Genomic DNA, 25495 nt, shown 5'->3' on the forward strand with positions numbered 1-25495 from the left:
CCCCAGGTTCTAGTCCCGGTTGGGGCGCCGGATTCTGTCCTGGTTGCTCCTCTTCCAGTCCAGCTCTCTGCTGTGGCCCGGGAGGGCAGTGGAAGATGGCCCAAGCGCTTGGCCCCCTTCCAGGAGGAAGCACCTGGCTCCTGGTTTCGGATCGGCGCAGTGCACCAGCCGCAGCGGCCATTTGGGGGGTGAACCAACAGAAGGAAGACCTTTCTCTCTGTCTCTCTCACTGTCTAACTCTGCCTGTCAAAAAAAAAAAAAAAAAAAAAGAGAGAGAGAAAGAGAGAGCGAGAGCTGGGTCGCTAATGCAAAGGGGACCAGGGACCGCTGTCCTGGTTTCCTGAGATAACCTTCAGGGACCTCAGCACAAACTGGCCCTGCTGGCCTGCAACAGCGAGAGAGGTGTGCACACTCACCTCGTGCTTGGAGAAGAGCCGGACGGCCTCCAGCTGGTGGAAAACCGGGTAGTGCTGCGCATCGATCTGGTCGCGCCGGTACACGTCACCCACCACCACGAAGGCGTCCAGGCCCGCGTGCAGCAGGTCCCACTGGTGTGCCGACGTGTGTGCTCGCAGCATGTGAGTCCGGTTCAGGTAGTAGTTGTCCCCCTTCTTCCTGCTGGGGTGGTCGGCTGGGATGAGCAGGCTGTCAAAGTTCTGCCAGGTAGTGACCACGGGGGACAGGTTGTCATGGACGGAGAACAGCGGGGACCCAGAGCGCCCCACGTACTGCTGGTACAGGTGTTCCTTCACCCTCTCCTTGATCAGCCACAGAGGGTGATGCAGCTGGTTGTGTAGGTTCCTGCCCACCTTGGAGAGGACCTTCCGGGTGAGGTTGCTGTGGTCATCCTGAGGGTAGGATTTCCCAAGCAGCTCGACCACGCTGGAGCCTCGCGTTCCTTGGGCAGCAAATCCCGATGTCGCAGGCCTTGAACCCCAGGCCCGATGCTGAGGGACACTGCAGAAGTGACTGGCCTTTCTCACCACATAGGCACGTGCGCGTGCAACTCTCCCGAAAACTGGGCAAGCCATTGCAGAAACTGCTTCTCAGGTTCTGGAAAGGGCACACGTGGAGCACAAGTCAAGTCTCTGCCAATCAAGCGAGTCCTCCCTGCCTGCCACCAGCCCCTCCCTGTCCTGACACACAGGCTCCCCAGCACCACCGCCTCAGCACAGCTGGAAGATCCAATTAAGCAACTGCTGACAGGGCCTGCTCCGCTTTGAACATGTCTGCCAAGACTCATGTTGAAATTTAATTGTCATCATGACACCACTAAGCGCTTGACCTTGGAGACGTGACTTCTGCCATGACTTGGGGAGCAGGTTTGCTCCTGTGGGAGGGGGCTCACGTTAATGGATTATCTCAGACCCCATCCTCTCTGTCTTCCAGCACAGGATGACACCAAAGGAAGGCCGGAACTTGACCTTGGACCCCCAGCCCCCACGACCCTGAGAAACACATTTATTTCCTTCATAAATTGCCCATGCTTGCAGTATTCTGTTACAGCAACAAAAACAGACTAAGGCAGAGGCTTAAGGTTTACTACACCAAGTCTTTTTTTTCTTTTTTTAAGGTTTATTTATTTATTTTTGAAAGCGTTACGGAGAGAAGGGGAGACAGAGAGAGATCTTCCATTGCTGGTTTACTCCCTAGATGGCTGCAACATCTGGGGGCTGCCCCAGGCAGAAGCCAGGAGCCAGACGCTTTACCCAGGTCTCCCACACAAGGACAGGGGCCTAAGCACTTGGGCCATCCTCTACTGCTTTTCTCAGGCCATCAGCAGGGAGGGAGGGAGCTGGATAGGAAGGGGAGCAGCCGGGACTTGAAGCGACACCCATACGGGATGCCTGCATCAGAGGTGGCAGCATGACCCACTACACCACAATGCCAGCTCCTACCACACGAGGTCTTAAACGTCACTTACAGATCCCTAACCTCTAGATGTCCCTCCCGTCACTTACATTCTTGGCTTTGTAGAAAATTATCTTTAGCACATTATCATATTCCAAACTGCACAGCTGGGACAAGACTTTAAATGCGATAGCATCTATTTTCTTATTTTATTTTTTTTTTTTTTTTGACAGGCAGAGTGGACAGTGAGAGAGAGAGACCGAGAGAAAGGTCTTCCTTTGCCACTGGTTCACCCTCCAATGGCCGCCGTGGCTGGCGCACCGCGCTGATCCGATGGCGGGAGCCAGATACTTATCCTGGTCTCCCATGGGGTGCAGGGCCCAAGCACTTGGGCCATCCTCCACTGCACTCCCTGGCCACAGCAGAGAGCTGGCCTGGAAGAGGAGCAACCAGGACAGAATCCGGCGCCCCGACCGGGACTAGAACCCGGTGTGCTGGCGCCACAAGGCGGAGGATTAGCCTAGTGAGCCGTGGCGGAGGATTAGCCTAGTGAGCCGTGGCGCCGGCCCCGATAGCATCTAGATATCCTAGAACCAAAAACCTTGGAAGGACCAACTATGACCAGGACCTGAGTAAAGGACAACACGCAGACCCAGAAATCCCTGTCTCGGGCTTTCGTCCTGGTGAATACAAAGTTCTGCCCACCTCTGATGCAGCAAACTTCTGAATGATTTCACTGGATCTTAAAGTGACATCAACAACCGTTTTTGTTTTTAATGATCTGCATAAAATATACCACTTTAGGTGGTGGTTATTGCCAACATTTTAAAGAATTAAAATGGAAAAATAACAGAAGTATTTACACAAAGTGACAGACTATACCAGTGGACAGCTGAAACTAGTTGTACAAATTTAAATCTTTCTTATTCTCCCAGCTGGTCACATCACTGAAACTCCACACCAAGGTTAGCATCCCATCAATTACATCTTTGTGTTGTGGAAAGGGAAACTGCTACTATACAATCAGAATAAGCCAGACACAAGCCGGAACTCATTGGAGAAAGGGCACCAGGCAGCCACAAGACAGAGCACTGACCACGAGGTCACAGATTTCACAGGGGACACAGACCTAGGGCTAGCTGAGCGAGTGGTACACCCAAGGGCAGGAATGCACAGATGGCAGTGAGGACTCTGGACCACTGTCACAGTGTGCTTGCCCCCTCAAGGTCCCGTCCCAATGTTCACCAGGCATCAAAGGTTGTCAGCCTCACTGGCCCAAACCCATCGTAAACACCAAAATTCAGAACACGGACTAGCTAAGTACTTCTCATCAAAGACCCGACTACAAGACACAAACCACAACTCTCCAATCACCTCCTTTAACTTCTATTGTATCTGAGTAATCCACACTACACACCAAGGAGTCTCATATTCATGAAGGAACACATAAATAAATAAAATCAATAAAATGTTAGATTGGATAGCAAAAATGAAAGAAATATTTGACTCAAAACCTAAGGGGCTAGTGTAGCAAGTTCGTGTTTAGAAATAAAGTTTGTTGGAACACAGCAATGCACATTTGTCTGCATTTCTGGTTTTTGCTACAGTGGCAGGATTAAGTAGACACCACAGAGATTATACTGCCAACAAAGCCTAACATGCTTAGTGGTCCGTCACGGAAAAAAATCTTCTGAGTCCATTTTAGTCCAACCCAGTGAAAATTCTTCCATACTACCAATAAAATGTTCCTGGTCACAGACGTAGGTAGATGACAGAGCCATGAACAGCAGAAGCACAAATGGAGAAGAGAGACCCCTGAGGCCCCTGTGAGAAGAGCAGGGAGCCAGCATGGTGGGGACTGGGCCAGGCGTGCAGAGACACTGCTGTGGATCTGAGCCTAATGCGGCCTCAGGCACCATGTGTTATCCTTGGACACATTAATGGACCTCTTTGGCCCTCATCTGTAAAGTGGGAAAACGGTCCCCGTCTCACGGTGAAGGGATTGAACTAGATCCTCGTCACGTGGCACTGAACTGCTTGTCCAGTGTGTAAGAGAAAAGCTGAAGTTCTAGAGGAAAGGACTAAATGCACTGAGAATCCAAATCAGTATATTTTGGTTCATCTGACGACTTTCAGTGTGCTTGTCAGTGGCCACAGACAGAAGAGCTTCGGACATCAGGTACTTAAGTGTAGAGGCGCTGCCTGGGGTGTCCTACGGGGGACACGGTGGTCAGGACCACTTCTCTACAAGGCTGCTTTAAGAAATAACATTTCAGAAGATACTGAGGCACCCGTCACCTGATGGTGGAGTGCACTCAGATTCCTAGGTTGTCTTCTGTTTGGGCCACTACACATCTAGCACGGTAACTGGAACTGGCAAAACACTGAATAAATGTTTGTTGTCAGGATGAGCTTGATAAAGGTTTCAACAGTCCTTTTTAACCTCCTTCACTCTTGTCTGTACAGGAATAACTAAATCGTGTGTGAACTCCACGGAACTAATAGTTTCTCGAAAACACAATCAGCTTACCAAAAAGGGCCAATGGCTAGCAACACAGTCACAATCACACAAAATGATCAAATACATCTATTACCTCCAGATGCAGTACTTACACAGTTTCTTACAGGAAAAACATGAAGTGGAATTCAACCAACACGTAGAGACACATGTTACTAAATAATGGTAGGATAATGGTTGGCTTCCATTAAGTTTTACTCATAAACACAAGTCAAGAGTCTTTCATTGTTCCTGCTGACTAATATGCAAACAAAGAGAATGGTTACACGCAGGCATTTGCTGGAGAGAGTGTTATTGGTGTAACCTTTCTGGAAAGCAATTCCACGTTATCAAGAGACTTAAAACTTTTCATGCCCTTTGACAAGACAATTACCCTTCTGGGAGTTTAGCGAGAGAAAATAATATGACTGAAGACAGAAGTTAAACACAGAGGACTTTCATAATAGTATAATTTATAACAAAAAATTATAAACAACATGAGCATAAATGTCCCCCAAGGGAATAATGAAGCAAATTAAAGAACCATAGGGTAAAACAGTATGCAGTCATTAAATTTCACAGTTGCAAGAAGTTTAATGATATAACTATGTACCTGTAAAATGATAGGCAGGATATAAAGTTGTTTGTATGACATGAACTACATAAATCTATCTACCTGTTGGCGTAGTAGGCATGTGTTTACAAGTGGATATAAACAGAGGGAGAACTATGGAAGTTGTGGAAAGATATAAGAGTAATTATCTCTAATACTTATTTTCTATTTTATACATTTCTAAATTGTGTAAATGGACATCTATTACACTTTAAATTTTCGAATTTAACAAAACTGACATAAAAGTTATTTTAAAATATTTGTTGAGTTCCAGACATATTAATGGATTGTATTAAACCCATTTATAACAAGAGACCATCAGTATAAATAACTCTGTTCAAAGTAATTTAATTGTGTTCAGTGACCAGATAGGCAATTATGTTTGACGACAATGTAGGCGAGATACTTGGCATATGAAATATTTCTTTGCCATTCCAATTTTCTTTCCCTTGCTATGAATCAACTGTCATAAGCCTAATGCTAATCATTCAGCGCTATTTTTCCAAGACATCTGGATTTTCTAGGAAATTGACAATACCTGATTCTATACCAAATAGATGTTTGGTACAGACCCACTCTCATAAAGTGGGTTTTGTCCCCATCCTCTATTTAATCTCCAAACAATAGCACATCCAATAACCCTACAGTTAGCATCCTTAAAGGTAGTTGCTGCTTTTTCAACAGTCAGCATCAATATTTTCTAGAAACGTGGTTAACAATATACAGTATTTCATCACCACTGCAAATTTATTCAAGACTAAGGTTTTCCATGAATGTGTTCATAGCAAATTCATCAATAAGATTTCCAGCTAGCTTCTGATGAGCAAAGCTTTTTCAACGTGCACTTCCAGATATTTTATACCCCAAAGCTTCTTAAATTTCTGCAGCTAATCCCTGAGAAATCTGTTATGTTTCACATTCCATTGTTTATGGTATATAAGTTTTCTTCATAACCAATAAAACAGTCACTGGCACATTTTCAATTCTTCACTATCCAAGCCTTCCTATTAATGCACAATCAGCACCTTTGTTTTTAGCTATGCAATGTTTTCCTATATTTCAGTAAAACCTGGTTATCATTGTCATTGAAAAAACAATTCCACCATTTGTCTCTTTCTGAGGTATGCAATAGAGGTTTCCCTATATAAGACAGCTGAAGGACATCCCACGATCAGTTTTACGATAATTCTACTTTCTGTGTTACTGCTAACAATAGATCCTTCCACTCCTTCTTTTGACTCTTCCCCACAAGCTGTCTCTCACTCTTCTTATCATTTTCATACAATCTAATTCAGTCTCTCTCACACATAGCGAGAAAGCCAACAAAACGTCAGGAAATAGCAGACATCAATATGACCAGTGTGCATCTTAAAATAATTAGCAAATCAACTCAGTTCAGATGAAATTCACAGCCCAATGTATAGACAATCACATTTATGAAAACAAACAAAAACCTTGCAGTTTTTAGAATTCTTACAGATTTTGGAATTGCAAACAGGGGATTGTGGGCCCAGGCTTCCATTGTTCCAAATTCAACTATTTCATATCAGATGGCCCCCAGTCTGGTCACTTATCAAAACTTTTCAACCCTAACCTTCATTCCAAACCTCACTCAAGGGGCCCTTCTAAGAATACACACGAGTACCACTTCTCTGCTGCAAAGCCCTCACTAGTCTCTTCCGGCCCCATCTGAAACTACCTTACTACCTCCTCTTGGACACTTTCCCACACGACCTTTCACTTCTAAGCCTCTGTACAATGGGGGATAAGCCCAGGATTTGGTGACTCTACCTAAGCAGCATTTTCTTTAATCCTGGTACGTCAATATAGGATTGTAAATAGTCTTACAGGGCCAGTGTTGTGGGGCAGTGGATACAGCTTCTGCTTGCAATGCTAGCTTGCCATACTGCAGTGCCAGATTCCGTCCCAGAAGTAACTCCCCTTCTGCTCCAGCTTCATGCTAATGTGCTTTCAAAGACAGAACATGGACCAAGTACTTGGGACCCTGCCACCCATGTGGGAGACGTGGATGGAGCTCTTGGCTCCTGACCTTAGCCTGGCCTAGACCTAGCTGTTGTAAGCCGTTGTAGTCATTTAGGGAACAACCCACCAGATGGAAGAATCATATTCATTTCTCTCTCTCTCTCTATCAATCGATCGATCTATCTATCTGTAATTGCAACTTTCCCTCTCCCTCTCTCCTTTCCTACTCTCTCTGTTGTTTTGCAGGTCAAACTAATCATCTTTTAAAAAAATGGTAGTATTTGAATTTTAATTTTGTGGCAAAACAATAATTAAGCTCAATAAAAGTGAGCTCATCCATTTGACAGGTAACACTGATCAGAAAAAAAATATAATTTAATAAAAGGAGAAATAAATAAATCATGTATGTAGAAGCAGCATGTTCTTAATTCAAAAGAATCCATGCCACTCACTACCCAAGGCACATTTAGAGAAACTGACATGATTAGGGTACAGACTGCTTACACTACTTAAACCAAAGAAGTCAGGCAATCCAAGAACACAAAAGAATTCTGGTTCAATAGAACAAAAGACTTGAGAGTTTACAGTGTATAAGCTGGGCTCCTGGTCCTCGTGACCCTGGCTAGGGCTCTTTTTCTAAGAGGAGGCTATAAAGAACGCAATAGCCACATGCAGACGAGGTCAATCACCAGGGACAAGTGAACAAACTGCCATCTAGACAGCTACATTAAGAACAACTTGGGGTAGGGATTGTTCTGGGAGGGACTTTGTCTAATGCACAGAGAACAACACAAAGAGGTCAGCTTGCTAGTGCAGAAGAACAGATTCTGCTGGAACTAACTGGGCACCAGGGGAGGTTACCTCACGCCGCCATGGTTGAAATCAATATAAATAATCGCCTGGCTGTTTACAACAGAAATATTCACCCCTTCCAAGCCAAATAACCCAGGTAGGAATTACAGGAGGACATGTGTGTCTCTCCACCAGTAAATATCCTTTTCAGGGCAGGAACTACTCAATTATTATCAGTTATAGTTTCTACCAGATGGTCAGGTACTTAAGTATTACTCAGAGGAAGTGCTTGATTCATGAATAAATGAATGAAAAATGATAAATGACTCTCACACTGCAGTGCTCATACAATTTTCAAGAAAAAGCAAATCACACAGTGGTACCATTCAAACAATGCAGGGTCAAATGGACAGTGTGTTTTGAAATCATTAACTTGCAGGAACGCGAAACAACGTCTGGAGAACACACTAACACACAGTTCTACCAGCTGTATTGAAAGCGTCCTTGCACTCTTTCCCGGACTTGATCCATTTAGACTCAATCACCATTTTTCACAGAATCTAATTCCTAGGGATGATCACACATTCAAACAAGGACCTTGCTTCTACCTCGCACACGTCAACAGCCTTGAAGATCGTGAAGTGTACAAACTATTTTCTACAATGATTCATCAGGATGCCTTCTGGTCGATTCTGGAGCACGTGAGTGAGAGTGCCTGAGGCAGGAAGCTGCAGCTCCACCACAAGACGGTCTGCAGCTTCAAACACCAGCAGCCGAGTACCGTTCATAAATGCTCTTGGATTTCATGAATAAATGTTAGTAATTTTTGATTCAAATGATTATTTATCCATCATTGGTCTCAGCAACATATTTATAGCACAGTTTATAGCCATCAGCAAGAAACTGGCACTGGACTTTGCTGCCTGGGGCACATGGCTTCCAAAGGTTGGCAAAGACCCATTACAACATTAATGAGTATGCCATTTGTCAAGACAATTATGCATGAACTTGGCAGTCGCACAGAGGGCAAGCCCTGTGAGAGACAGCGCCAGGGCATCATAGGGATCAGAAACCTGAGAACTCCCTTGGTACCTCAGTATTCTCCTGTGGTAGTCACCTTTTGTGTTGATAAAATCTTTTGTCAAAAACTAAGTGTGTGTGTGTTACAGGGGAGTAACAGGACAAGCAATTCTAAACACAATTCCGATCTGAATATACAATGCCACCACACCATTCAGAAGAGACGTCTTCTCATCATTATAATTGAGCTGAGCAATGACTAGCAGTACCACTCTTTGCTAACAAATGGTGTATTGAAGGTGTTCTCTCACACAGGAAACTCCTTAATTATTCAGGAATGGAAGCGTACCCATGAGAAAAGTACCTTGTGATGAACACAAAAACAAATGAAAAAATACAACTTTTTAAAGGCTGTTTTTAAACACAAATCACAGTGTTCAGTTCCAAGAGAAATCAGCCTTGCAACTGTAAGTCAAAAGGTTAAAATCCATAATTAAACGAAAGCTTGAGGGAATGGCTGCAGACCAAAGAGCTTGCAGAATTAATTTGAAGATTTATTAACAAGTGTCTAAAGCTATCATTGTGTTTGGAACCGCAGTGATTCCCACTCTTTCACTATTTTTCATTTTTAAAAAGAATCATCTATTAAAACTAAGTTCATGCTACCAATTTTCTTTGTGATGAATGCCTTCCTAAATATGTCAAGGTCCACGCATATAAAAATCTCAAAACTCTGTGACACAAAAACACCAAAATCATCCCTCATGTTCTTTAGTGTCTCAACTTAGAAACGAATGGAAATCCAACATCAGAAATGCTGGTTAGAGAATTTTCAAGGTTGCCAACCAAAAGAAACAATAGATAGCCAGGTTGGTGGGTACACTCATTCTCTTGATCCAAGCATTACACATGCACATATTGAAAAAGCACACTATACCTATAAATAGTTAAAAAAAGAAAAGTTTTTTGACAGGCAGAGTTAGACAGTGAGAGACAGACAGAGAGAAATTTCTTCCTTCCATTGGTTCACCCCCAAAATGGCCGCCACGGCCGGAGCTGCGCTGATCTGAAGCCAGGAGCCAGGTGCTTCCTCCTGGTCTCCCATGGGGTGCAGGGCCCAAGCACTTGGGCCATCCTCCACTGCACTCCCTGGCCACAGCAGAGAGCTGGACTGGAAGAGGAGCAGCCAGGACAGAACCGGCGCCCCAACTGGGACTAGAACCTGGGGTGCTGGCGCCGCAGGCGGAGGATTAGCCTAGTGAGGCGTGGCGCCAGCCTTAAATAGGTAAAATTAATGTGGCTCAATTAACTGGGTTCCAGACAACAATGTGGGAGACCTCGATTGAGTTCTCAGCTCCTGGCTTCAGCCCTGGCCGCTGCAGACATTCAGGGGATGAACCAGTGAACAGGAGCTTTCTCACTTTTAAATAAATAAAATTCTTAAAAATAACTTCATAATAATCTTACTAATATACATGTACAATAGTTTTAAAACTAAAACTATAGGGCTAATAAAAAGAATGAAGTTTTCAACCTGCAATAATTTAGGAAGCAGAATGATTATGGCAAGTAAAATTAAAATTTGTTTTAAATAAACTGACTAAACTGCATATTAAAAACTATTTAAAGCAATTATAAATATTACTGTTACAGAGAAGAAATAGCCTCCAGTTAAAAATTTTCTCCTAAATAATCTAAATAAATTGATTTTATCTAAGATTCTCTAAATAAAGTCATTGTATAAAAAATCCTGGGCTCTAGCCGATTATGGAGCAAAGAATAAATTACCGAAAACAAACGCTCTGCCGGTCTTCTGTCCACAAGTACTAAGTGGAGGCTCACAGCCTGAGGCAGCTCCCTTCCTCTGAGTGGCATCATCCTCATTCCAGAATCCTCCTTCACTCTGCTTCTTCATGTCACCCTCACTACACTATGAGAGACAGACGGTAACTGTGCACAGTCAAGTCCACTAAATAAGCAAAGTCCTAAGATGGACAATCAGGATGGACACCCAGGTCCTCTGAGTCTCCTCTGCTTCCAGCTCACCCGTGCTATTTCTAGCACCTTCCTTGACAGGCCTGTCTCGCTGCTCTCAATGAGAACTTGGTAAGATCTTTTTAGATTTCTCTTCTAATCAGAACACATCTTCCCAGTGATATAATTCATAATTCCAGACATGTTTTTTCCTCAGGTCCTGCACCCACCTCAGGGAGAATTGGGCCAGCCACTTTTTCCATCTCCCTATTTCCTGTACACACTTCACTCATGGCATATAAATGCTATCAGGATTTTCATTACCCAATCATCTTTTTGTGAAAGATTTATTTATTATTTGAAGGTCAGAGTTACACAGAGAGAGAAGGACAGAGCGAGAGTCTTCTATCCGCTGGTTCATTCCCAGGTGGCCGCACCAGCCGGAGCTGAACTGATCTGAAGCCAGGAGCCAGGAACCTACTCTAGGTCTCCCACAAGGGTGCAGACATCCCAGATGGGTGTCAGTTTGAGGCCTGGCTACTCCACTTCCAATCCAACTATCTGCTATGGCCTGGGAAAACAGTGGAAGCTGGCCCAATCTTTGGGCCCCTGCACACACGTGGGAGACCTAGAAGAAGCTCCAAGCTCCGGCTTCAGATCAGTGCAGCTCCTGCTGTTGTGGCCATTTGATATCTCTCTCTCTCGCTGGCTGACTCTGAAACGGCCAGGACTGAGCAGATCTAAGACAAGAGCCAGGAGCCTCCTCCAGGTCTCCCACACGGGCACAGGGGCCCAAGCTGCTTTCGCAGGCATGTTGATAGGAGCTGGATTGGGAGTGGAACAGCTGGGACTTGAACCAGTGCCCACGTGGGATGCCAGCATCACAGGCGGTGACCTCCCCCACTACACCCCAACACTAGCCCCAAATGTCTTTCTATGTCAACTCATTATGGACATATATGTCACATTGGTCTAATGATAAGGTCTTTAAAAAGCAAAGCACAGCACTCAAGTTTATTTGGCAAGGCATTCACAAGGATAGAAATCAAACATTTTTAAATTCATTATTCACAGGTGTTACTCTGAACACAGCGGCAAGATGGCAGAAAGGTGGAATTCATGCCCACACACACGAGAGATCCGTCAGCCCTGAGTTGCTCCAGTCAGCACCATCATATCGTGCTCTCGGCTACAATTCCTGTTAAAAACAGGACAAAATAAAATTGGCCCTGGAATTCCCCGTGGAACCTCTGTAGGCCCGTGGCTTCACATGAACACACGGCACCAGCACCGCACGCTACGCAGGAAACGATGCCGACAGCTGATTCTCAGCGTTCACGGCAGTGACGCTCTGCAAAGCTGCAAGGACACTGCACCACAGAACGCTGCTCCTACGGACAAGCAGGCTCGGTCACGTTTTTGTCAACTGATCATTACGTGACCTACTCTGATGTGTGTTTCTGTCTGAAGACTCCCTATTTGATAGTCTCGGATATGGTTAACTCATTAATACTGAATCCCAGGCAGCAGCACTGCGACTCCTGCCTCCCAGAATGAAGCTTCCAGCACGTTTCCTCAGGAGCCCGACACAGCCCTCCTGCGCGCAGGGACGCTAGACAGCACGTCAGCACTTTGCCGTGGAAGCCATTGTAAACAGCCGCACTACCGGGAAACAGGCTCCAAAATGGGAGAAAAGAACACTACGTAGACCATGCAAACGACCCTGAAAGTAGCTCAAGTACTGATTCTGAGGTTACAGATATATGTCAACAGGCAAATTCAAAAACGCACAGATAATGTGCATGAATGCCTATCGAGATTTTGATAACAGAAGATGTCTCCCGAAAACGTGGCTAGGAGACAAAGGAAGAAGAGAAATCTACGTTTCACTCCAGGACCTTTCAATCTGTTAAATTTCGTAGTGTATGTGCATGTGTGTGAACTGAGCAGCCTCCAGAGAAAACAGCATTAAATACATTAATAATTCAAAAAAAAAGCAAAATCAAGCTTTGGGTTCCAATAATGAAAAGGCAGCAAAATAAAATTAAAGACGAATGAACTAAAAAATGCAAATGCTCACAAGTATTTGCAGTCTCTCTGCACTGATGAAACCGAGAGCAGATTCCCACAGGAGGGACTGGCACAGTAATTATTCAAAAGCAAAGAATTCTAAGAGTAAGCGCTCAATTCCAGCCAAGGGAGGGGACTCCCAGGAAGTATGGGTCAAAATGAAAATATTTTTTAAATAATTATGTAGTATGGACTGAGCTTTATCCACAACTGTGTTTCCCAGGAAATTCAAACTTATAAACAACCTTAAAGTGATTTTTAAAGAGAACACTGGTTCTCAAAGTATGGTGCCAACAGCAGCTACCTCAGTGCCATATCATCAGAGAAACTGCTGGTTATACAGGCTCTCAGGCCCTGCCCCAGGAATGCCAGCTGACCAGCTGGTCAGGGTGATTCTGACACGACCTAAGTCTGGGAACAACTAGTACGCAGTACTGGAAATATTCAATCAGAAGCTATAAACACAGTTTAAAATTTTCTTGCTGATGATAGTGAGCCTTCAGTAAAATCAATTGCTATTCTATGTAATCACAGTGACTATGATTTCTTTCAGGTACGGAAAGTAATAGATAAAAATAGTCTTTGTTAGCAAATAAAAATAATACCTTACTCCGGAGGGTGTGGATGCAGACTGACGGGAAAGAGGTCCGAGGGAATTTCGTGGGCATTAGCAGTGTTGATACCTTGATAGGAGGTAGGAACTGCAGCAATGTATACATGTGTCAAAAGTCAATGCAGGACATAGTCACACGTGTGCATTTCATTCTATGCAAAATGTACCTTCAAGAACAATAATAACTAGGGTGTGCATGTGGCACAGAAGGTTCAGTCGCTGCTTGAGTTGTCTGTATCCCATACAGGAACTGGTTCTAGCCCAGCTACTCTACTTCCAATCCAGCTTTCTGCTCATGACGATGACCCAAGGAATCACTGACTCCTGGCTTCAGCCCGGTCCAGTGCCAGTATCTGTGGGCACGTGGGCAGTGAACCAGCAATGGAAAACCTCTCTTATTAAATAAATAGGTAAATCTTTAAAATAAATCTGTTGGCCAGCGCCACAGCTCCCTAGGCTAATCCTCCGCCTGCAGCGTCGGCACACCGGGTTCTAGTCCCTGTCGAGGCACCGGATTCTGTCCCGGTTGCCCCTCTTCCAGGCCAGCTCTCTGCTCTGGCCCGGGAAGACAGTGGAGGATGGCCCAAGTGCTTGGGCCCTGCACCCCATGGGAGACCAGGAGAAGCACCTGGCTCCGGATCAGTGCGGTGTGCCGGCTGCAGCGGCCATTGGAGGGTGAACCAACGGAAAAGGAAGACCTTTCTCTCTCTCTCTGTCCACTCTGCCTGTCAAAAAAGGAAGGAAGGGAGGAAGGGAGAGAGGGAGGGAGGGAGGGAGGAAGGAAGGAAGGAAATAAAAGAAAATAAATCTGTCAAAGAAATAAATCTTTAAGAAAAATGATATACAAATATGAACTCTAGTTAGGTGGTCCCCTACATTTAGTGGGAAGCCTGAAACTTTGAAGTCAATCCACCCCCACAGAAAGACTGATTACTGGATGGACAGAGTGACAGATGGATATTGCATATACGAAGAAGTATCGTCGTGTACAAACTGTAGAATCCAGGTAGTGGCTAAACGGAAGTTCACCATAAAGTGTTTCAAACTGCTCTGTATTGAGAATTTTCACACTAATATGCTGGAAAAGTGGGAACAAGCTTGTGCTGAGAACACAACGGCTCACTCAGGAGGGTGAAGCCAGCCCTGCGTGTCCGTGACCAAATCCTAGGACCGTATGGAGGCGGCTCAGAGTTGCTCAGAGGAAATGAGAAAGTGAGTTTCAAGCTCTAAAAAACCCACAGCAGTTCTACTTTATATAAAAACTATCATTTCGTAAAAAATAGTATTACTGGCTTCAAAGATGCAAAGACACACATGTACATGCGCACACACGCATACACACAAAAAAAAGAAAATCCTTGCTGGAGGCAATACATTCTACCCAAACAAATCCTATGGGTCTCCGTGAGTACCAAAATACACACTTCTAAGAATAGTTGGGTAAAATATGTATTGTGGTGATGCATATGTAGACTCAAAGAACCAGAAGGGAGAAGACCTTAAGGAACCACTGGCTTAACATCTTGACTTTATCTTTCTAAAGATTTATTTATTTGAAATGCAGAGATTAGGGGGAGAAGGTATCGAATTCTCCCATCTCCTGGTTCACTCCCAAATAGACTCAATGTCTAGGGCTAGACTAGGCCAAAACCAGGGCCAGCAGCTACTTCCAAGTCCCCTATGTGAATGCAGGGGCCCAACTATTTGGGCCGTCTTCTGCTGCTTTCACAGGCACATTAGCAGGGAGCTGGATTACAAGCAGAACACCTGGGACTCAAACTGGTGCCCATATGGGATGCTGGCGCTGCTGGTAGAGGCTTAACCTCATCACATCTCCTGCTACTAAAATCTTGCCTTTACCGATGAGAAAGATGGGCCAGAGTGGGAGGAGACTTCGACGACTGCTCATCCAGAGTACGAGAGAAGTGGGACCCAGGCTAGCCCAGTGCTTGGTCTTGCACACCAGCATGTCCTGCTGTCACCACCGGCATCCTTCAAGAGCCCACTAATGAGATTTTCCAGCTATGTGGGTGATAAGGCCTTTGAAAAATAAAGTATGTGCTGCATATGACAAAATGCTTCAAAAACAGAAAGTCCATTTTATTCCTAACTGCCTGTGAAAGATTATAGGCCTATTTTCCGATTTTGACATTTATTTGAAATTCAGATTCTGTGGTATAAGCTAATAGGAGCTGTGGAGATAATTAATATAAATGTGAAAATCGCCGGCTAAAGTGGGAGAAGGGAGGAAAGGGAACATTCTTAAAGTTCAGGACGCTTTCCTACACCACTTGACGACATTTAATTGTCTGCTATTCTCAAACACAAAATTGGAGCACTAAGTTGAAATTACTCCCCTCTCAAATCTCTGTTACAAAGAGCCCTGGGGTCTCTCCCACAGTGTCTGAGAAGCGGTGAGCAGTCTGCTGCTTAAGGGGCCATCAAGTAACCAAGGTGCCGCTCTTAATCTAGATTACGGGGGGGGGGGGGGGGTGTCCTCCAATCGACACGCCCTAGCAAACTACTAGGTTTGCAGTCTGTGTCATCCTAGGGCTTTCTGACATTTTTCAATATTGAAATAGCAATCTGCTTTAAACATTTTTCTCCTCTATGGCAGATTTAAAAAAAAAAAAAAAAAAACAGCCCTAAAAGCTACCTTAGGAATACCTCTAGCAAGAGGTGCAGTGGAGAAATAAAAGAAAAATTTAAGTCATTTTTATTAATATTATTGCTCAGTCACTGACCAGGCACATTATATACATTAACTCATTTAGTCACCATGACTGAACATTGATACTACTTTACAGAAAAGGAAAACAAGACTGTGTGTGGTTACACAGCACACAAGTAGGACTGTTGGCAGGAGGCGCATTTCTCACTCCCAAGCCCATACTTTTTCAACTGAATTTGGACACTGGATAAATTCTGGTTATCCAGGTCAAGCCAGCTGGCTCTCTGTTCCTTGCTTCTGGTTGGCTGGGCAGAGCGCATCACTGGCACAACGTGTCCTTTAATGGACCAAGAGGCTTCAAGGAGACACGCTGCCCTGTGACTGCTCACTCTCATACACTGCCTCCTCACGCGACCACCCACTCAGCGGTCTACACTCGACTGTTCAGTCCAGCAGACTCGCGAGGGACAGTGCATTCAACAGGTTCTCAACAGCAGAGGCAACTATGCAACATGGCCTGAGGCAGCAAATACTCCACATCTGCACCAAGGCCCTGCCCACAAAAGCAGCCAGCTGCTCCTACCAGACGCTGCTGAGGTGGCCCTCTACGTCGGGACTCACACCTCCGAGACAGTGGACGTGACGGCCTCTAGCCTTGGAGTCACCACCTCAAATGCAGTAGCTTCTGTGACATTTGGGCAAGTGAAAATGAAGTGTCAATTTAGGTAATAAACGGAAGCAAGCAGCGAGATCTCTGAACAGGCAGCGTGCAAGGGTACAGCGGCGAGCTGTGACCCACCAAAGGCGGCCAAGGGCACTACACAGCAGAGCAGGAAGACCACTTGTGCATGTGTTAGCATTTGGGCAGATAAACTACTTTTATTCTTTTAAAGAGATGAGTAAAGATGAATTTCATTTTTTGAACTCTTAAGGGGGACAACTGATACCACAATGTAAAATGAACACACATGAGAACCTGAAAGGCAGACAATAAAAGAGACAAGGACCCTCTCCCTCCCGCGAATGACCTCCAAACAGCTCCCACCTCTCCTCCCCTCCATCAGCACCCCTGCCCACATCCACTGGGATCTGCAGGTGCCTAGCAGTGAATACATTTGGGATATTTATGTATGGTCTTTATTTTCCACTTTCAATTCTATTTCCCTGCTTGGGACTGTATCTTTCATGGTAACTTCACATCCTCTTGTGTGTAAAGCTGCCTTCAATGGTTCGATTTAAAAGAAAGGTGAAAAATAATAATTCCCAGTTTCTTTTGGTTACTACAAAAAAATGTGTTGAAATTATATTGAAAGTAGGAATACTCGGTATCTACATAAGATCTGAAGAGTCCAAGCAGAATCGCATCATCGCAGGGAAAGTATCTTAGAGATCACAAAGACCAACGTATTCATCGTGCAGAAGAGGAAACCGAGAGCTAGAAAGGATCAACTTAGCAAAGTCTGTAACAGCCGAAGTCTGTGGGCACCTAACGTCACAGCACGGCTTCCAAACATCAAAGAGGAATCCTCTACCTACCTTTCCTCGGCCCAGCTGCAACGCGGGCATATCAGCTGATGAGAAACCTATCTCAAAACTGCCAAGCACTGTTTACTTACACAATTATTTGAATACCAGGCGCACTTATTTTTATTACTTGCTAAAAATGAGTGGAAGTCAAAAAGTGTAAGTGCTGACAATAACAATCAAAGGGAGACAAAGATGGACATAACATATGGCAGACGAAATTAGTGACACATGGACAACTGGACAGTTACTGCATGTAAACTGACCCCATGCAGCAAAGATGAGGGGGAAAAAATCAGGTAAATACAAAATATCGAGACTATACTGTCTAAAGACTATCCAAATGATGAGGGAAATGGGAGAAAATTTGGGTGGCTACCATCAGAACATACCAGAAACTCAAATACAGAGAACGAGCTCTTGGGTCTGTCTGACAGGTGAAGGGCACTTCAGAAAGTTCATGGAGAAAAGAAATTAAAAGCTAAATTTGGGGCAGGCATTCAGCTTAGCATTTAAGATACCATCACCCCAAAATTGAAGGGCCTGGGTTTTAGTCTTGCCTCCTCCACTCCCAATTCTGGCTCCCCGCTAATGCACACTGTGGGATACAGCAAGTAACGGCTCCAGTGTTTGGGTTCCTGCCATCCAAGTGGGAGACATGGGATGAGTTCCTGTTGCAGGTCTTATGTTACATTTGAGTGCATCAGCAATGGGAGTTTTCCCTGTGTCTGAAATAAGTAAATAGGTGAGTTTATTTGATGCAAAAATATTTTGAAGGGTCTTCAAAAAGTTCATGGAAAATGCATATTATGAAAAAATTATATGGGGCTGGTACTGTGGCACAGCGGATAAAGCCACTGCCTGCAGTGCTGGCATCCCAGATGGGTGCCGGTTCAAGACCCGGCTGCTCCTCTTCCAATCCAGCTCTCTGCTATGGCCTGAGAAAGCAGTGGAAGATGGCCCAAGTCCTTGGGCCCCTGCACCCATGTGGGAGACCCAGAAAAAGCTCCTGGCTCCTGGCTGCAGATCAGCACAGCTCTGGCCATTGCGGCCAACGGGGGAGTGAACCAGCAGATGGAAGACCTCTCTCTGTCTCTCTTTCTCTGCCTCTCCTCTCTCTCTGTGTAACTCTGAATTCCAAGTAAATAAATAAATCTTTAAAAAAATTATACACAGAATACAAAATTTTTGGAACCAAAATAATGTTACCCTTCCAATTTCATCTTTAAAATAAATGCTTTCTGAAGTTCTTTCATTTATGGCTTACTTCTGAGTTCCTTATCAAGACATGGCAGCTAGTGCCTTACAAGAGAAAAAAAAAAGTACAAGACAGCACCAAAAGCTCCATCACTCATTCCTTCTTTACTGACAAAATCACTGTCAACCTCTCCCTATTTCCAACAACGTTAGCAATCAGTTTCACAGATGAAACACAGTACTACTGCTCATAGAAGCAAAATGTGAGCTACAAATAACCATTTTTGCAAGACTGTCTATATTTCAGGTCATTATATTTTTATTGTTTTTAAAAATATATATACAATATAAACAGTTGGACATAAAAACACACATTTATAATTAGAAAATGTGCTCTTATTTTAGTCCTCTGGCAATACACAAATCAATATTTAACTCCTGTCCATTAAATTTTGATCACGTTTGCCAGGAATGTGCCTTGAATGAAAGAAGAGGGCAGATGGCAGAGAAGGGACCAGACGCCAGGACCCCTGGGCGGGACATCGCTCGCCTTTCTGCTGCAGACAGCTGGACACTGAGGACTCCACGCCTCCTGTTCTGGCCACTCCCAGGCCCTGGCCCAGAACTCCCAGGTCCCTGGGGACAGGCACAGTGAGGCCTGATGGTGGGGCGTCACATCACTCAGCCCTCCCTCTGAGAAATGTGGTTGAAGGGCGTTCACGTTCCACTCTTCAATTACCTTTGTAGATAAAGTACATCCAGGCAAATCAGTTTTGAATCATAAACAAAAATTCATGGGGTAGAGAAGGAAATAAATTAGACCACAAACAATCACCGTGGCTGTCAGCCTCTCTCACAAGCTCCTAAGTGCAACCCAGAAGGCAAATGAGAAGGCAGAAGCTGCCATTTTCCTCTAAGAAAGGACACACAGGATTCGTGGGATGTGCTGTGCCTGGACGCCAGAGAGTGACAGTCTAGATTTCCCATTCATGTGGAATTATTCAGTTAAATAAAATTAAATCAGTACCGTCAGAGCCATAGTGAGGCTAACAGCAGGAAGTAAAAACAGGCATTTTCAGGGTGGTTGCTCCGCCAAGTGGTGAAGATGCACATGTCCCGTATCAGAGTACTTGAGTTCATGACTCAGTTCCAGCTCCTGACGCCAGCGTCTTACTACTGCACACCCTGGAGGCAATGGTGGTGGCCCAAGCCACTCTCATGGTAGACTTTAGCTGAGTCCTGCATCCCAGTTTTGGAGAGGCTCAACCTGAGAACAGCAGGGATTTGGGGAGCCAACCAGCAGGTGGGCGAGCTCTTTCTATATCTCTCCTTCTCTGTCTGTATCTATCGTGGGAAACAAAATACGTGTGTTATATGATACATATATATTCTAAAAATGTGTATATATCTAAAATGTCAATGCCCGTTTCTTTCTCTTGTGGTGGTCTGGAGAGCTTAGCCTCAGAGTTTTCTATTTTTTCTCATGAAGTATTTAAGCCTTACTGCTGATCATCACAGTCATACAGCTTATACAGTGTTCTTTTCTGTCTCTACCTCTCTCTGTATAACTCTGCCTTTCAAATAAATAAGTAAATAAACCTTTTAAGAAAAGGGGACGGAGTGTGGGGCGGGAGTGTGGGGGGCAGCACCCTGGATAAGTGAGTTAAGCGTCGCCTGAGATGCCAGCATCGCAGAAGGGCATCAGCTGGAGTCCTGGCCGCTGACTGCCAACCTAGCCCCCTGCTGAAGCACCTGGGCAAGCAGCGTAAGAGGCTACGTAACTGGGCCCCCGCCCCTCACATGGGCGATCTGGATGGAGCTCCAGGTTCGCAGCGTTGGCCTGGACCAGCCTGCTGCTGTGGCCATTTGAGGAGTAAACCTGTGGATGGAGGATCTCAATCTTAAACTTTGTCTCTATAACTCCACCTCTTAAAGAAATATATCTTGAAAAAAAAAAATAAACAAAAATAAAAATTCCTTTCTTGCTTTCACCTCCACTTCAGCAACCATGTGATTAATCTCTACCATCCAAAGTATCTATGTTGATGACTCTACTTCCTCTCCTCATTCCCTCTCAGATGCATTTGGGAGACCTTTTATTTTTTCTTTCACACCACAAGAAAAGAGCTCTTGTCTAAGGACACCAATAACTGTCATGGTAAAACCCCAATGCTAAGTTCTTGGCGTTGGTCTTCCTTGAACTATCAACATCATCTCTACCTGGGAGTCTAATGATTATTTCCAATTTAAGGCATCCAACAGTAAGCTCTGGGTTTTGAACTTCCCCTCCAGTTTGCTCTTCCCTATCTTACTGCTATAGTGGATCAAGTCAGAAACTCTGAAGTCTGCCACTACTCTCACCTAAATGCTCTTAGTTACCTCTTGACTCATCCCTGCTTCCACCCATGGCCCTGTGTGGTCTACCTGCCACGTGGTTACAAGAGCACTGGTGCCGCGGCTCACTAGGCTAATCCTCTGCCTGCAGCGCTGGCACACCGGGTTCTAGTCCCGGTCGGGGCGCTGGATTCTGTCCCGGTTGCCCCTCTTCCAGGCCAGCTCTCTGCTGTGGCCCGGGAGTGCAGTGGAGGATGGCCCAAGTGCTTGGGCCCTGCACCCGCATAGGAGACCAGGAGAAGCACCTGGCTCCTGGCTTCGGATCGGTGCAGTGTGCCAGCTGCAGTGGCCATTTGGGGGGTGAACCAATGGAAAAAGAAGATCTTTCTCTCTCTCTCTGTCTCGTCTGCCTGTCAAAAAAAAAGGGGGGGGGGGCAACCCTTTAAACATCCAAACATCTACTAGGAGTCAGCTCTCCATAGGTGTAGGTTCACAACTGTACATTCGACCAGCTGTGGATAAAAACTATTTACAAGCCAAAAAAAGTACACTGAAACTGTAAACTATTTTTCTTCTCATTATTCCTGAAACAATACAATATAAATGATCAACCACATATAATTCACATTGTATTAAGTATTATAAACTAATCTAGAGATGATACAAAATCTCAAGTCCATTTCAACAAGTTCTTACCAAAAAATACAACAAAGATAAAAACATATAATAATCTGCTTTAAGTTTTCAGACTACTATTTTACATATTCTCCTTAAAATTCTTATTTTTCAACCAGAAATAGGAAAAGATCTCATCAATCACTACCAAGTGAATTTCCCAGGAGCCTTTGTTCACAGTAACCTGCCATCTCTAGGTGAGATAGTTATTCCCACAGGAGTAGTCCCTCTGCAAACAATCTGTCCTAAGTTTTAGAGGACAGCAGCCAATATAAGGACTTAACACCAAAAGCCTGAAGGAACTCGCCTCCTGGAAGGAAGAAGCCAGCGTGCCCTGATTGCCACAACAAAACTGTTTCTCAGAACTCTTGCTCAGATGAATCAACCAAGAAAACACACGAGAGCATGCGGAAGGGGCAGAGCAAACTCCAATCTGAAAAATCAGTTCCATTCTGAAATCTCACCAACACCAGCAGTAAGCAGAGGTAAGGGAAACACACAAGGCACAGTAACAGAGACATGAAGGGCTCCTGCAGGGTCGACCGGGGAACTTCAGGAAAAACTGCTAAGGAAGATCCGAGTAAGCCCAAAGAGCTCTCTGCCTTCCCCGGGAAGACTGAACAGCACAAAATGCCAGCTCTGCACACAGTATCTCCACGTAATTCCCTAGGAAAAACGATCCTCGAGTTCACCTGAGAAAGTTAAAAGAAATGACAAAAAGCTAGGAATACTTCAAAAAAGAAAAATAAAGAATAATCAAAAATAATGAAAATTAGAATAAGAATTGATACAGTAATCAGACTTTGATATATTAAAAATATAATCTGTGCGGCCAGCACTGTGGCCTAGTAGGCTAAGCCTTTGCCTGTGGCACTGGCATCCCACATGGGCACCTGTTCATGCCCTGGCTGCTCCACTTCCGATCCAGCTACCTGCTTATGGCCTGGGAAAGCAGCAGAAGATGGCCCAAGTGCTTGGGCCCCTGCATCCAAGTGAGAGACCCAGAGGAAGCTCCTGGCTTCGGATCAGCCCAGCTCTGGCCTTTGCAGCCATGTAGGGAGTGAACCAGAGGATGGAAGACCTTTTTCTCTGTCTCTCCCTCTGTCTGTAGCTCTACTTCTCAAATAAATAAATAAAATATTTATACTATATAGTAAATATTATATAAATAATCTGAATATATAATATATATAATCTGAAATAAATAGATTAAATAAATAAACAAATATAATCTGAATAGTCAGGGGTGGGCATCTGATAAGTTAATGATCCACAACCCATGTGGGAAGGTCTGGGTTCAAGTCCCAACTCAGATCTCATTTTCAGCTTCTTGCTAAAATGCACCCTAGGAAAGCAGGTCATGGCTCATGTAGCGGGGTACCTGTCACACAATGGGAGACCTGGGCTGAATTTCCAGCACCTGGCTTCAGACTGGCCCACCCCATGCTATTGCAGGCATTTGTGGAGTGAACCAGCGGATGGGAGTTATCTCTCTCTCTCTCTCTCCCGTTTCAAAGTAAGCATTTTTTAAGTTAAACATTGACATAATCAGCAATATAGAAGGAATAGACTATATAAGAAATGCTGATGAGAAACTAAATGTTTGGGTTGAAAATTAAGTGTTCTTTAGTTACTTCATGTTGTGGTGCCAATGTAGACTATAGAGAGAACCGTTTAAAAAGAAAAGAAAAATAAAAGAAATAGTGGTCATTACTTAACTGACTTTGGGACAGGGATGACCATTTCCACAAACAAAACACAGAAGAAGTAAATGAAAGATACATACATCTCGCCACACAGGAACATCAGGAAATCTGAGGGGGTCAGAAAGAAACCTGGGGAAATACCTGCAGTGCATGATAAGGAGGCAGCTGCTGTTTACTGGAGCTGGGAGCAGAGCACCTGCTCTTTGAAACGCTGGTGCTCTTTCAACCTCCCACACCACCCAGACAGCAGAAGGGTTCTACACAGACCTGGGGAACACAGGCAAACACTTCATTTCAAACACCAATCTGGGGTTTTGGGAACAGTTTATTTGCCCACAGATTTATGAAACCCCACATGTGTGAAGTATGTGAAGAAGCAGCTTTTATTTCAAAAGTAGACTCCCAGCTTCCAGGGACAGGGGTGCAAGGTAAAGTCCCTGAGACCTGGCACCCATCAGACTGCCACCTCTTTGTTCTCCCACACAGAAAGCTGTCTTATTTTATAATGTGAAGTGACATATTCACAACTAAGATTTTTTTCCTCCTCTCTTGGTATTCTTACAAACACACACACACACACACACACACAATCTTACATTTTGTTTTGTTTTAATCCCAATGGAGATAATATCTGAAAAATAAAAACAAAACACACAAAAAAACACAACACCGAAAATTAATGGTTCAACTACTGTGATGAAACTGCAATTTTCCAAAAACCAACTTCTAGGAGTTGTCCCTTGAGCTCCATGCAAGGTGAAATACATGCCCAGCAACAGAAACAACAACAACGTTAAAAGCACAGGTAATGGCTACTTACTAGAGTTACCATGCTTGCAAGCACTACCACTGACACTTGACAAAATGACCAAGCGAAATTGAAGTCTATGTTTGCCTATCAAATGTTAACGATCTGTCACTTTTCACATTGCTAAATATCATACGCTCTACTGGTCATACAATTTCTCCAAAATGTAAATCTCTAGAAACAGTGAAAACTTCATACATGACACTTTATCCATGAGCCACACACAATGTAATTTGAAATCACCTTAAAAACTGATAAAGTATTACAGAAAAAGATTTACAGTTTAACTAATTACTAATTTTTCAATAGCATTGTTAATTTTTGCACTGGAATATTTCTTCCAAAAAAGTCTGAAACATTTTTTTATTTGAATGACATCTGTGCATTTAATTAAATCAATTCTAGAAGTCAAGATTGTTAAAAAATAAATAGCATAAGACAGTGTAAGACACAAAGCATGAAAACACACCTATTAATAGCTTCACAGATACAGTCATCAACCCAGAAACTTTCAACACGCCAAAGAAACATCAGCAAGAGCCATCAGCAGTGGACAGTGGATCCCTCCTTAACACAGATGCACTGCTCTGCCCCACTTTCCCCTTCCCCAGTTCTCCAGGAAAGCATTGGTCCCTCTTTTGTGCCTAGGCTGTTGAATAACAGGAGCAGAACAGAAATGGACAAGAACTTTGCAAATTTAAGAATCAATTAAGGAGCCAGCGCTGTGGCACAGCGGGTAAAGGTGCCGCTTAGAGTGCAGGTATCCCATATGGATGCCACCTCGAGTCCCAGCTGCTCCATTTCCAATCCAGCTCTCTGCTGTGGCCTAGAAAAGCAGTAGAAAATGGCCCAAGTCGCTGGGCCCCTACGCCCGCGTGGGAGACCTGGAAGAGGCTCCAGGCTCCTGGCTTCAGATCAGCACAGCTCCCATCATTGGGGCCAATTGGAGAGTGAACCAGAGGATAGAAGACCTCTCTCTCTGCCTCTCTTTCTCTGTAACTCTTTCAAATAAATCAATCTTAGAAGGAAAAAAAAATAAACTTCCACACCTACTTTACACCCCCACGTTTTTGTGCTATATTCCATTGTGTATATACACACCCACCTCCCAAAGACTTTTTTTTTTTAATTTATCTGAAAGGCAGACACACAGAGAAAGATCTTCAA

General features: G+C 44.3%; 1 protein-coding gene across 24 annotated transcripts in view; it reads right to left on the reverse strand.

Annotated features, from left to right (window-relative positions):
• The window catches only part of FARS2 (phenylalanyl-tRNA synthetase 2, mitochondrial), a 495105-nt gene that overhangs the window by 391435 nt on the left and 78175 nt on the right, over positions 1-25495 (reverse strand). For 20 of the 24 annotated variants that reach the window (XM_070074462.1, XM_089334501.1, XM_089334500.1 and 17 more), the window contains one exon: positions 417-1053. The exons of 3 other annotated variants lie outside the window; for them this stretch is intronic. In XM_070074462.1, coding sequence (XP_069930563.1) covers positions 417-1031 — 615 coding nt within the window. In that variant the 5' untranslated portion in view covers positions 1032-1053. Of the gene's footprint in view, positions 1-416; positions 1054-24116; positions 24152-25495 lie in introns of all 24 variants that reach the window. One more of the 24 variants, XM_089334495.1, reaches the window with a different exon arrangement.

Source organism: Oryctolagus cuniculus, chromosome 5 (genome assembly GCF_051225735.1).
Source record: "Oryctolagus cuniculus isolate XC-2025 breed Fujian yellow rabbit chromosome 5, ASM5122573v1, whole genome shotgun sequence".
NCBI classification, from domain to species: domain Eukaryota; kingdom Metazoa; phylum Chordata; class Mammalia; order Lagomorpha; family Leporidae; genus Oryctolagus; species Oryctolagus cuniculus.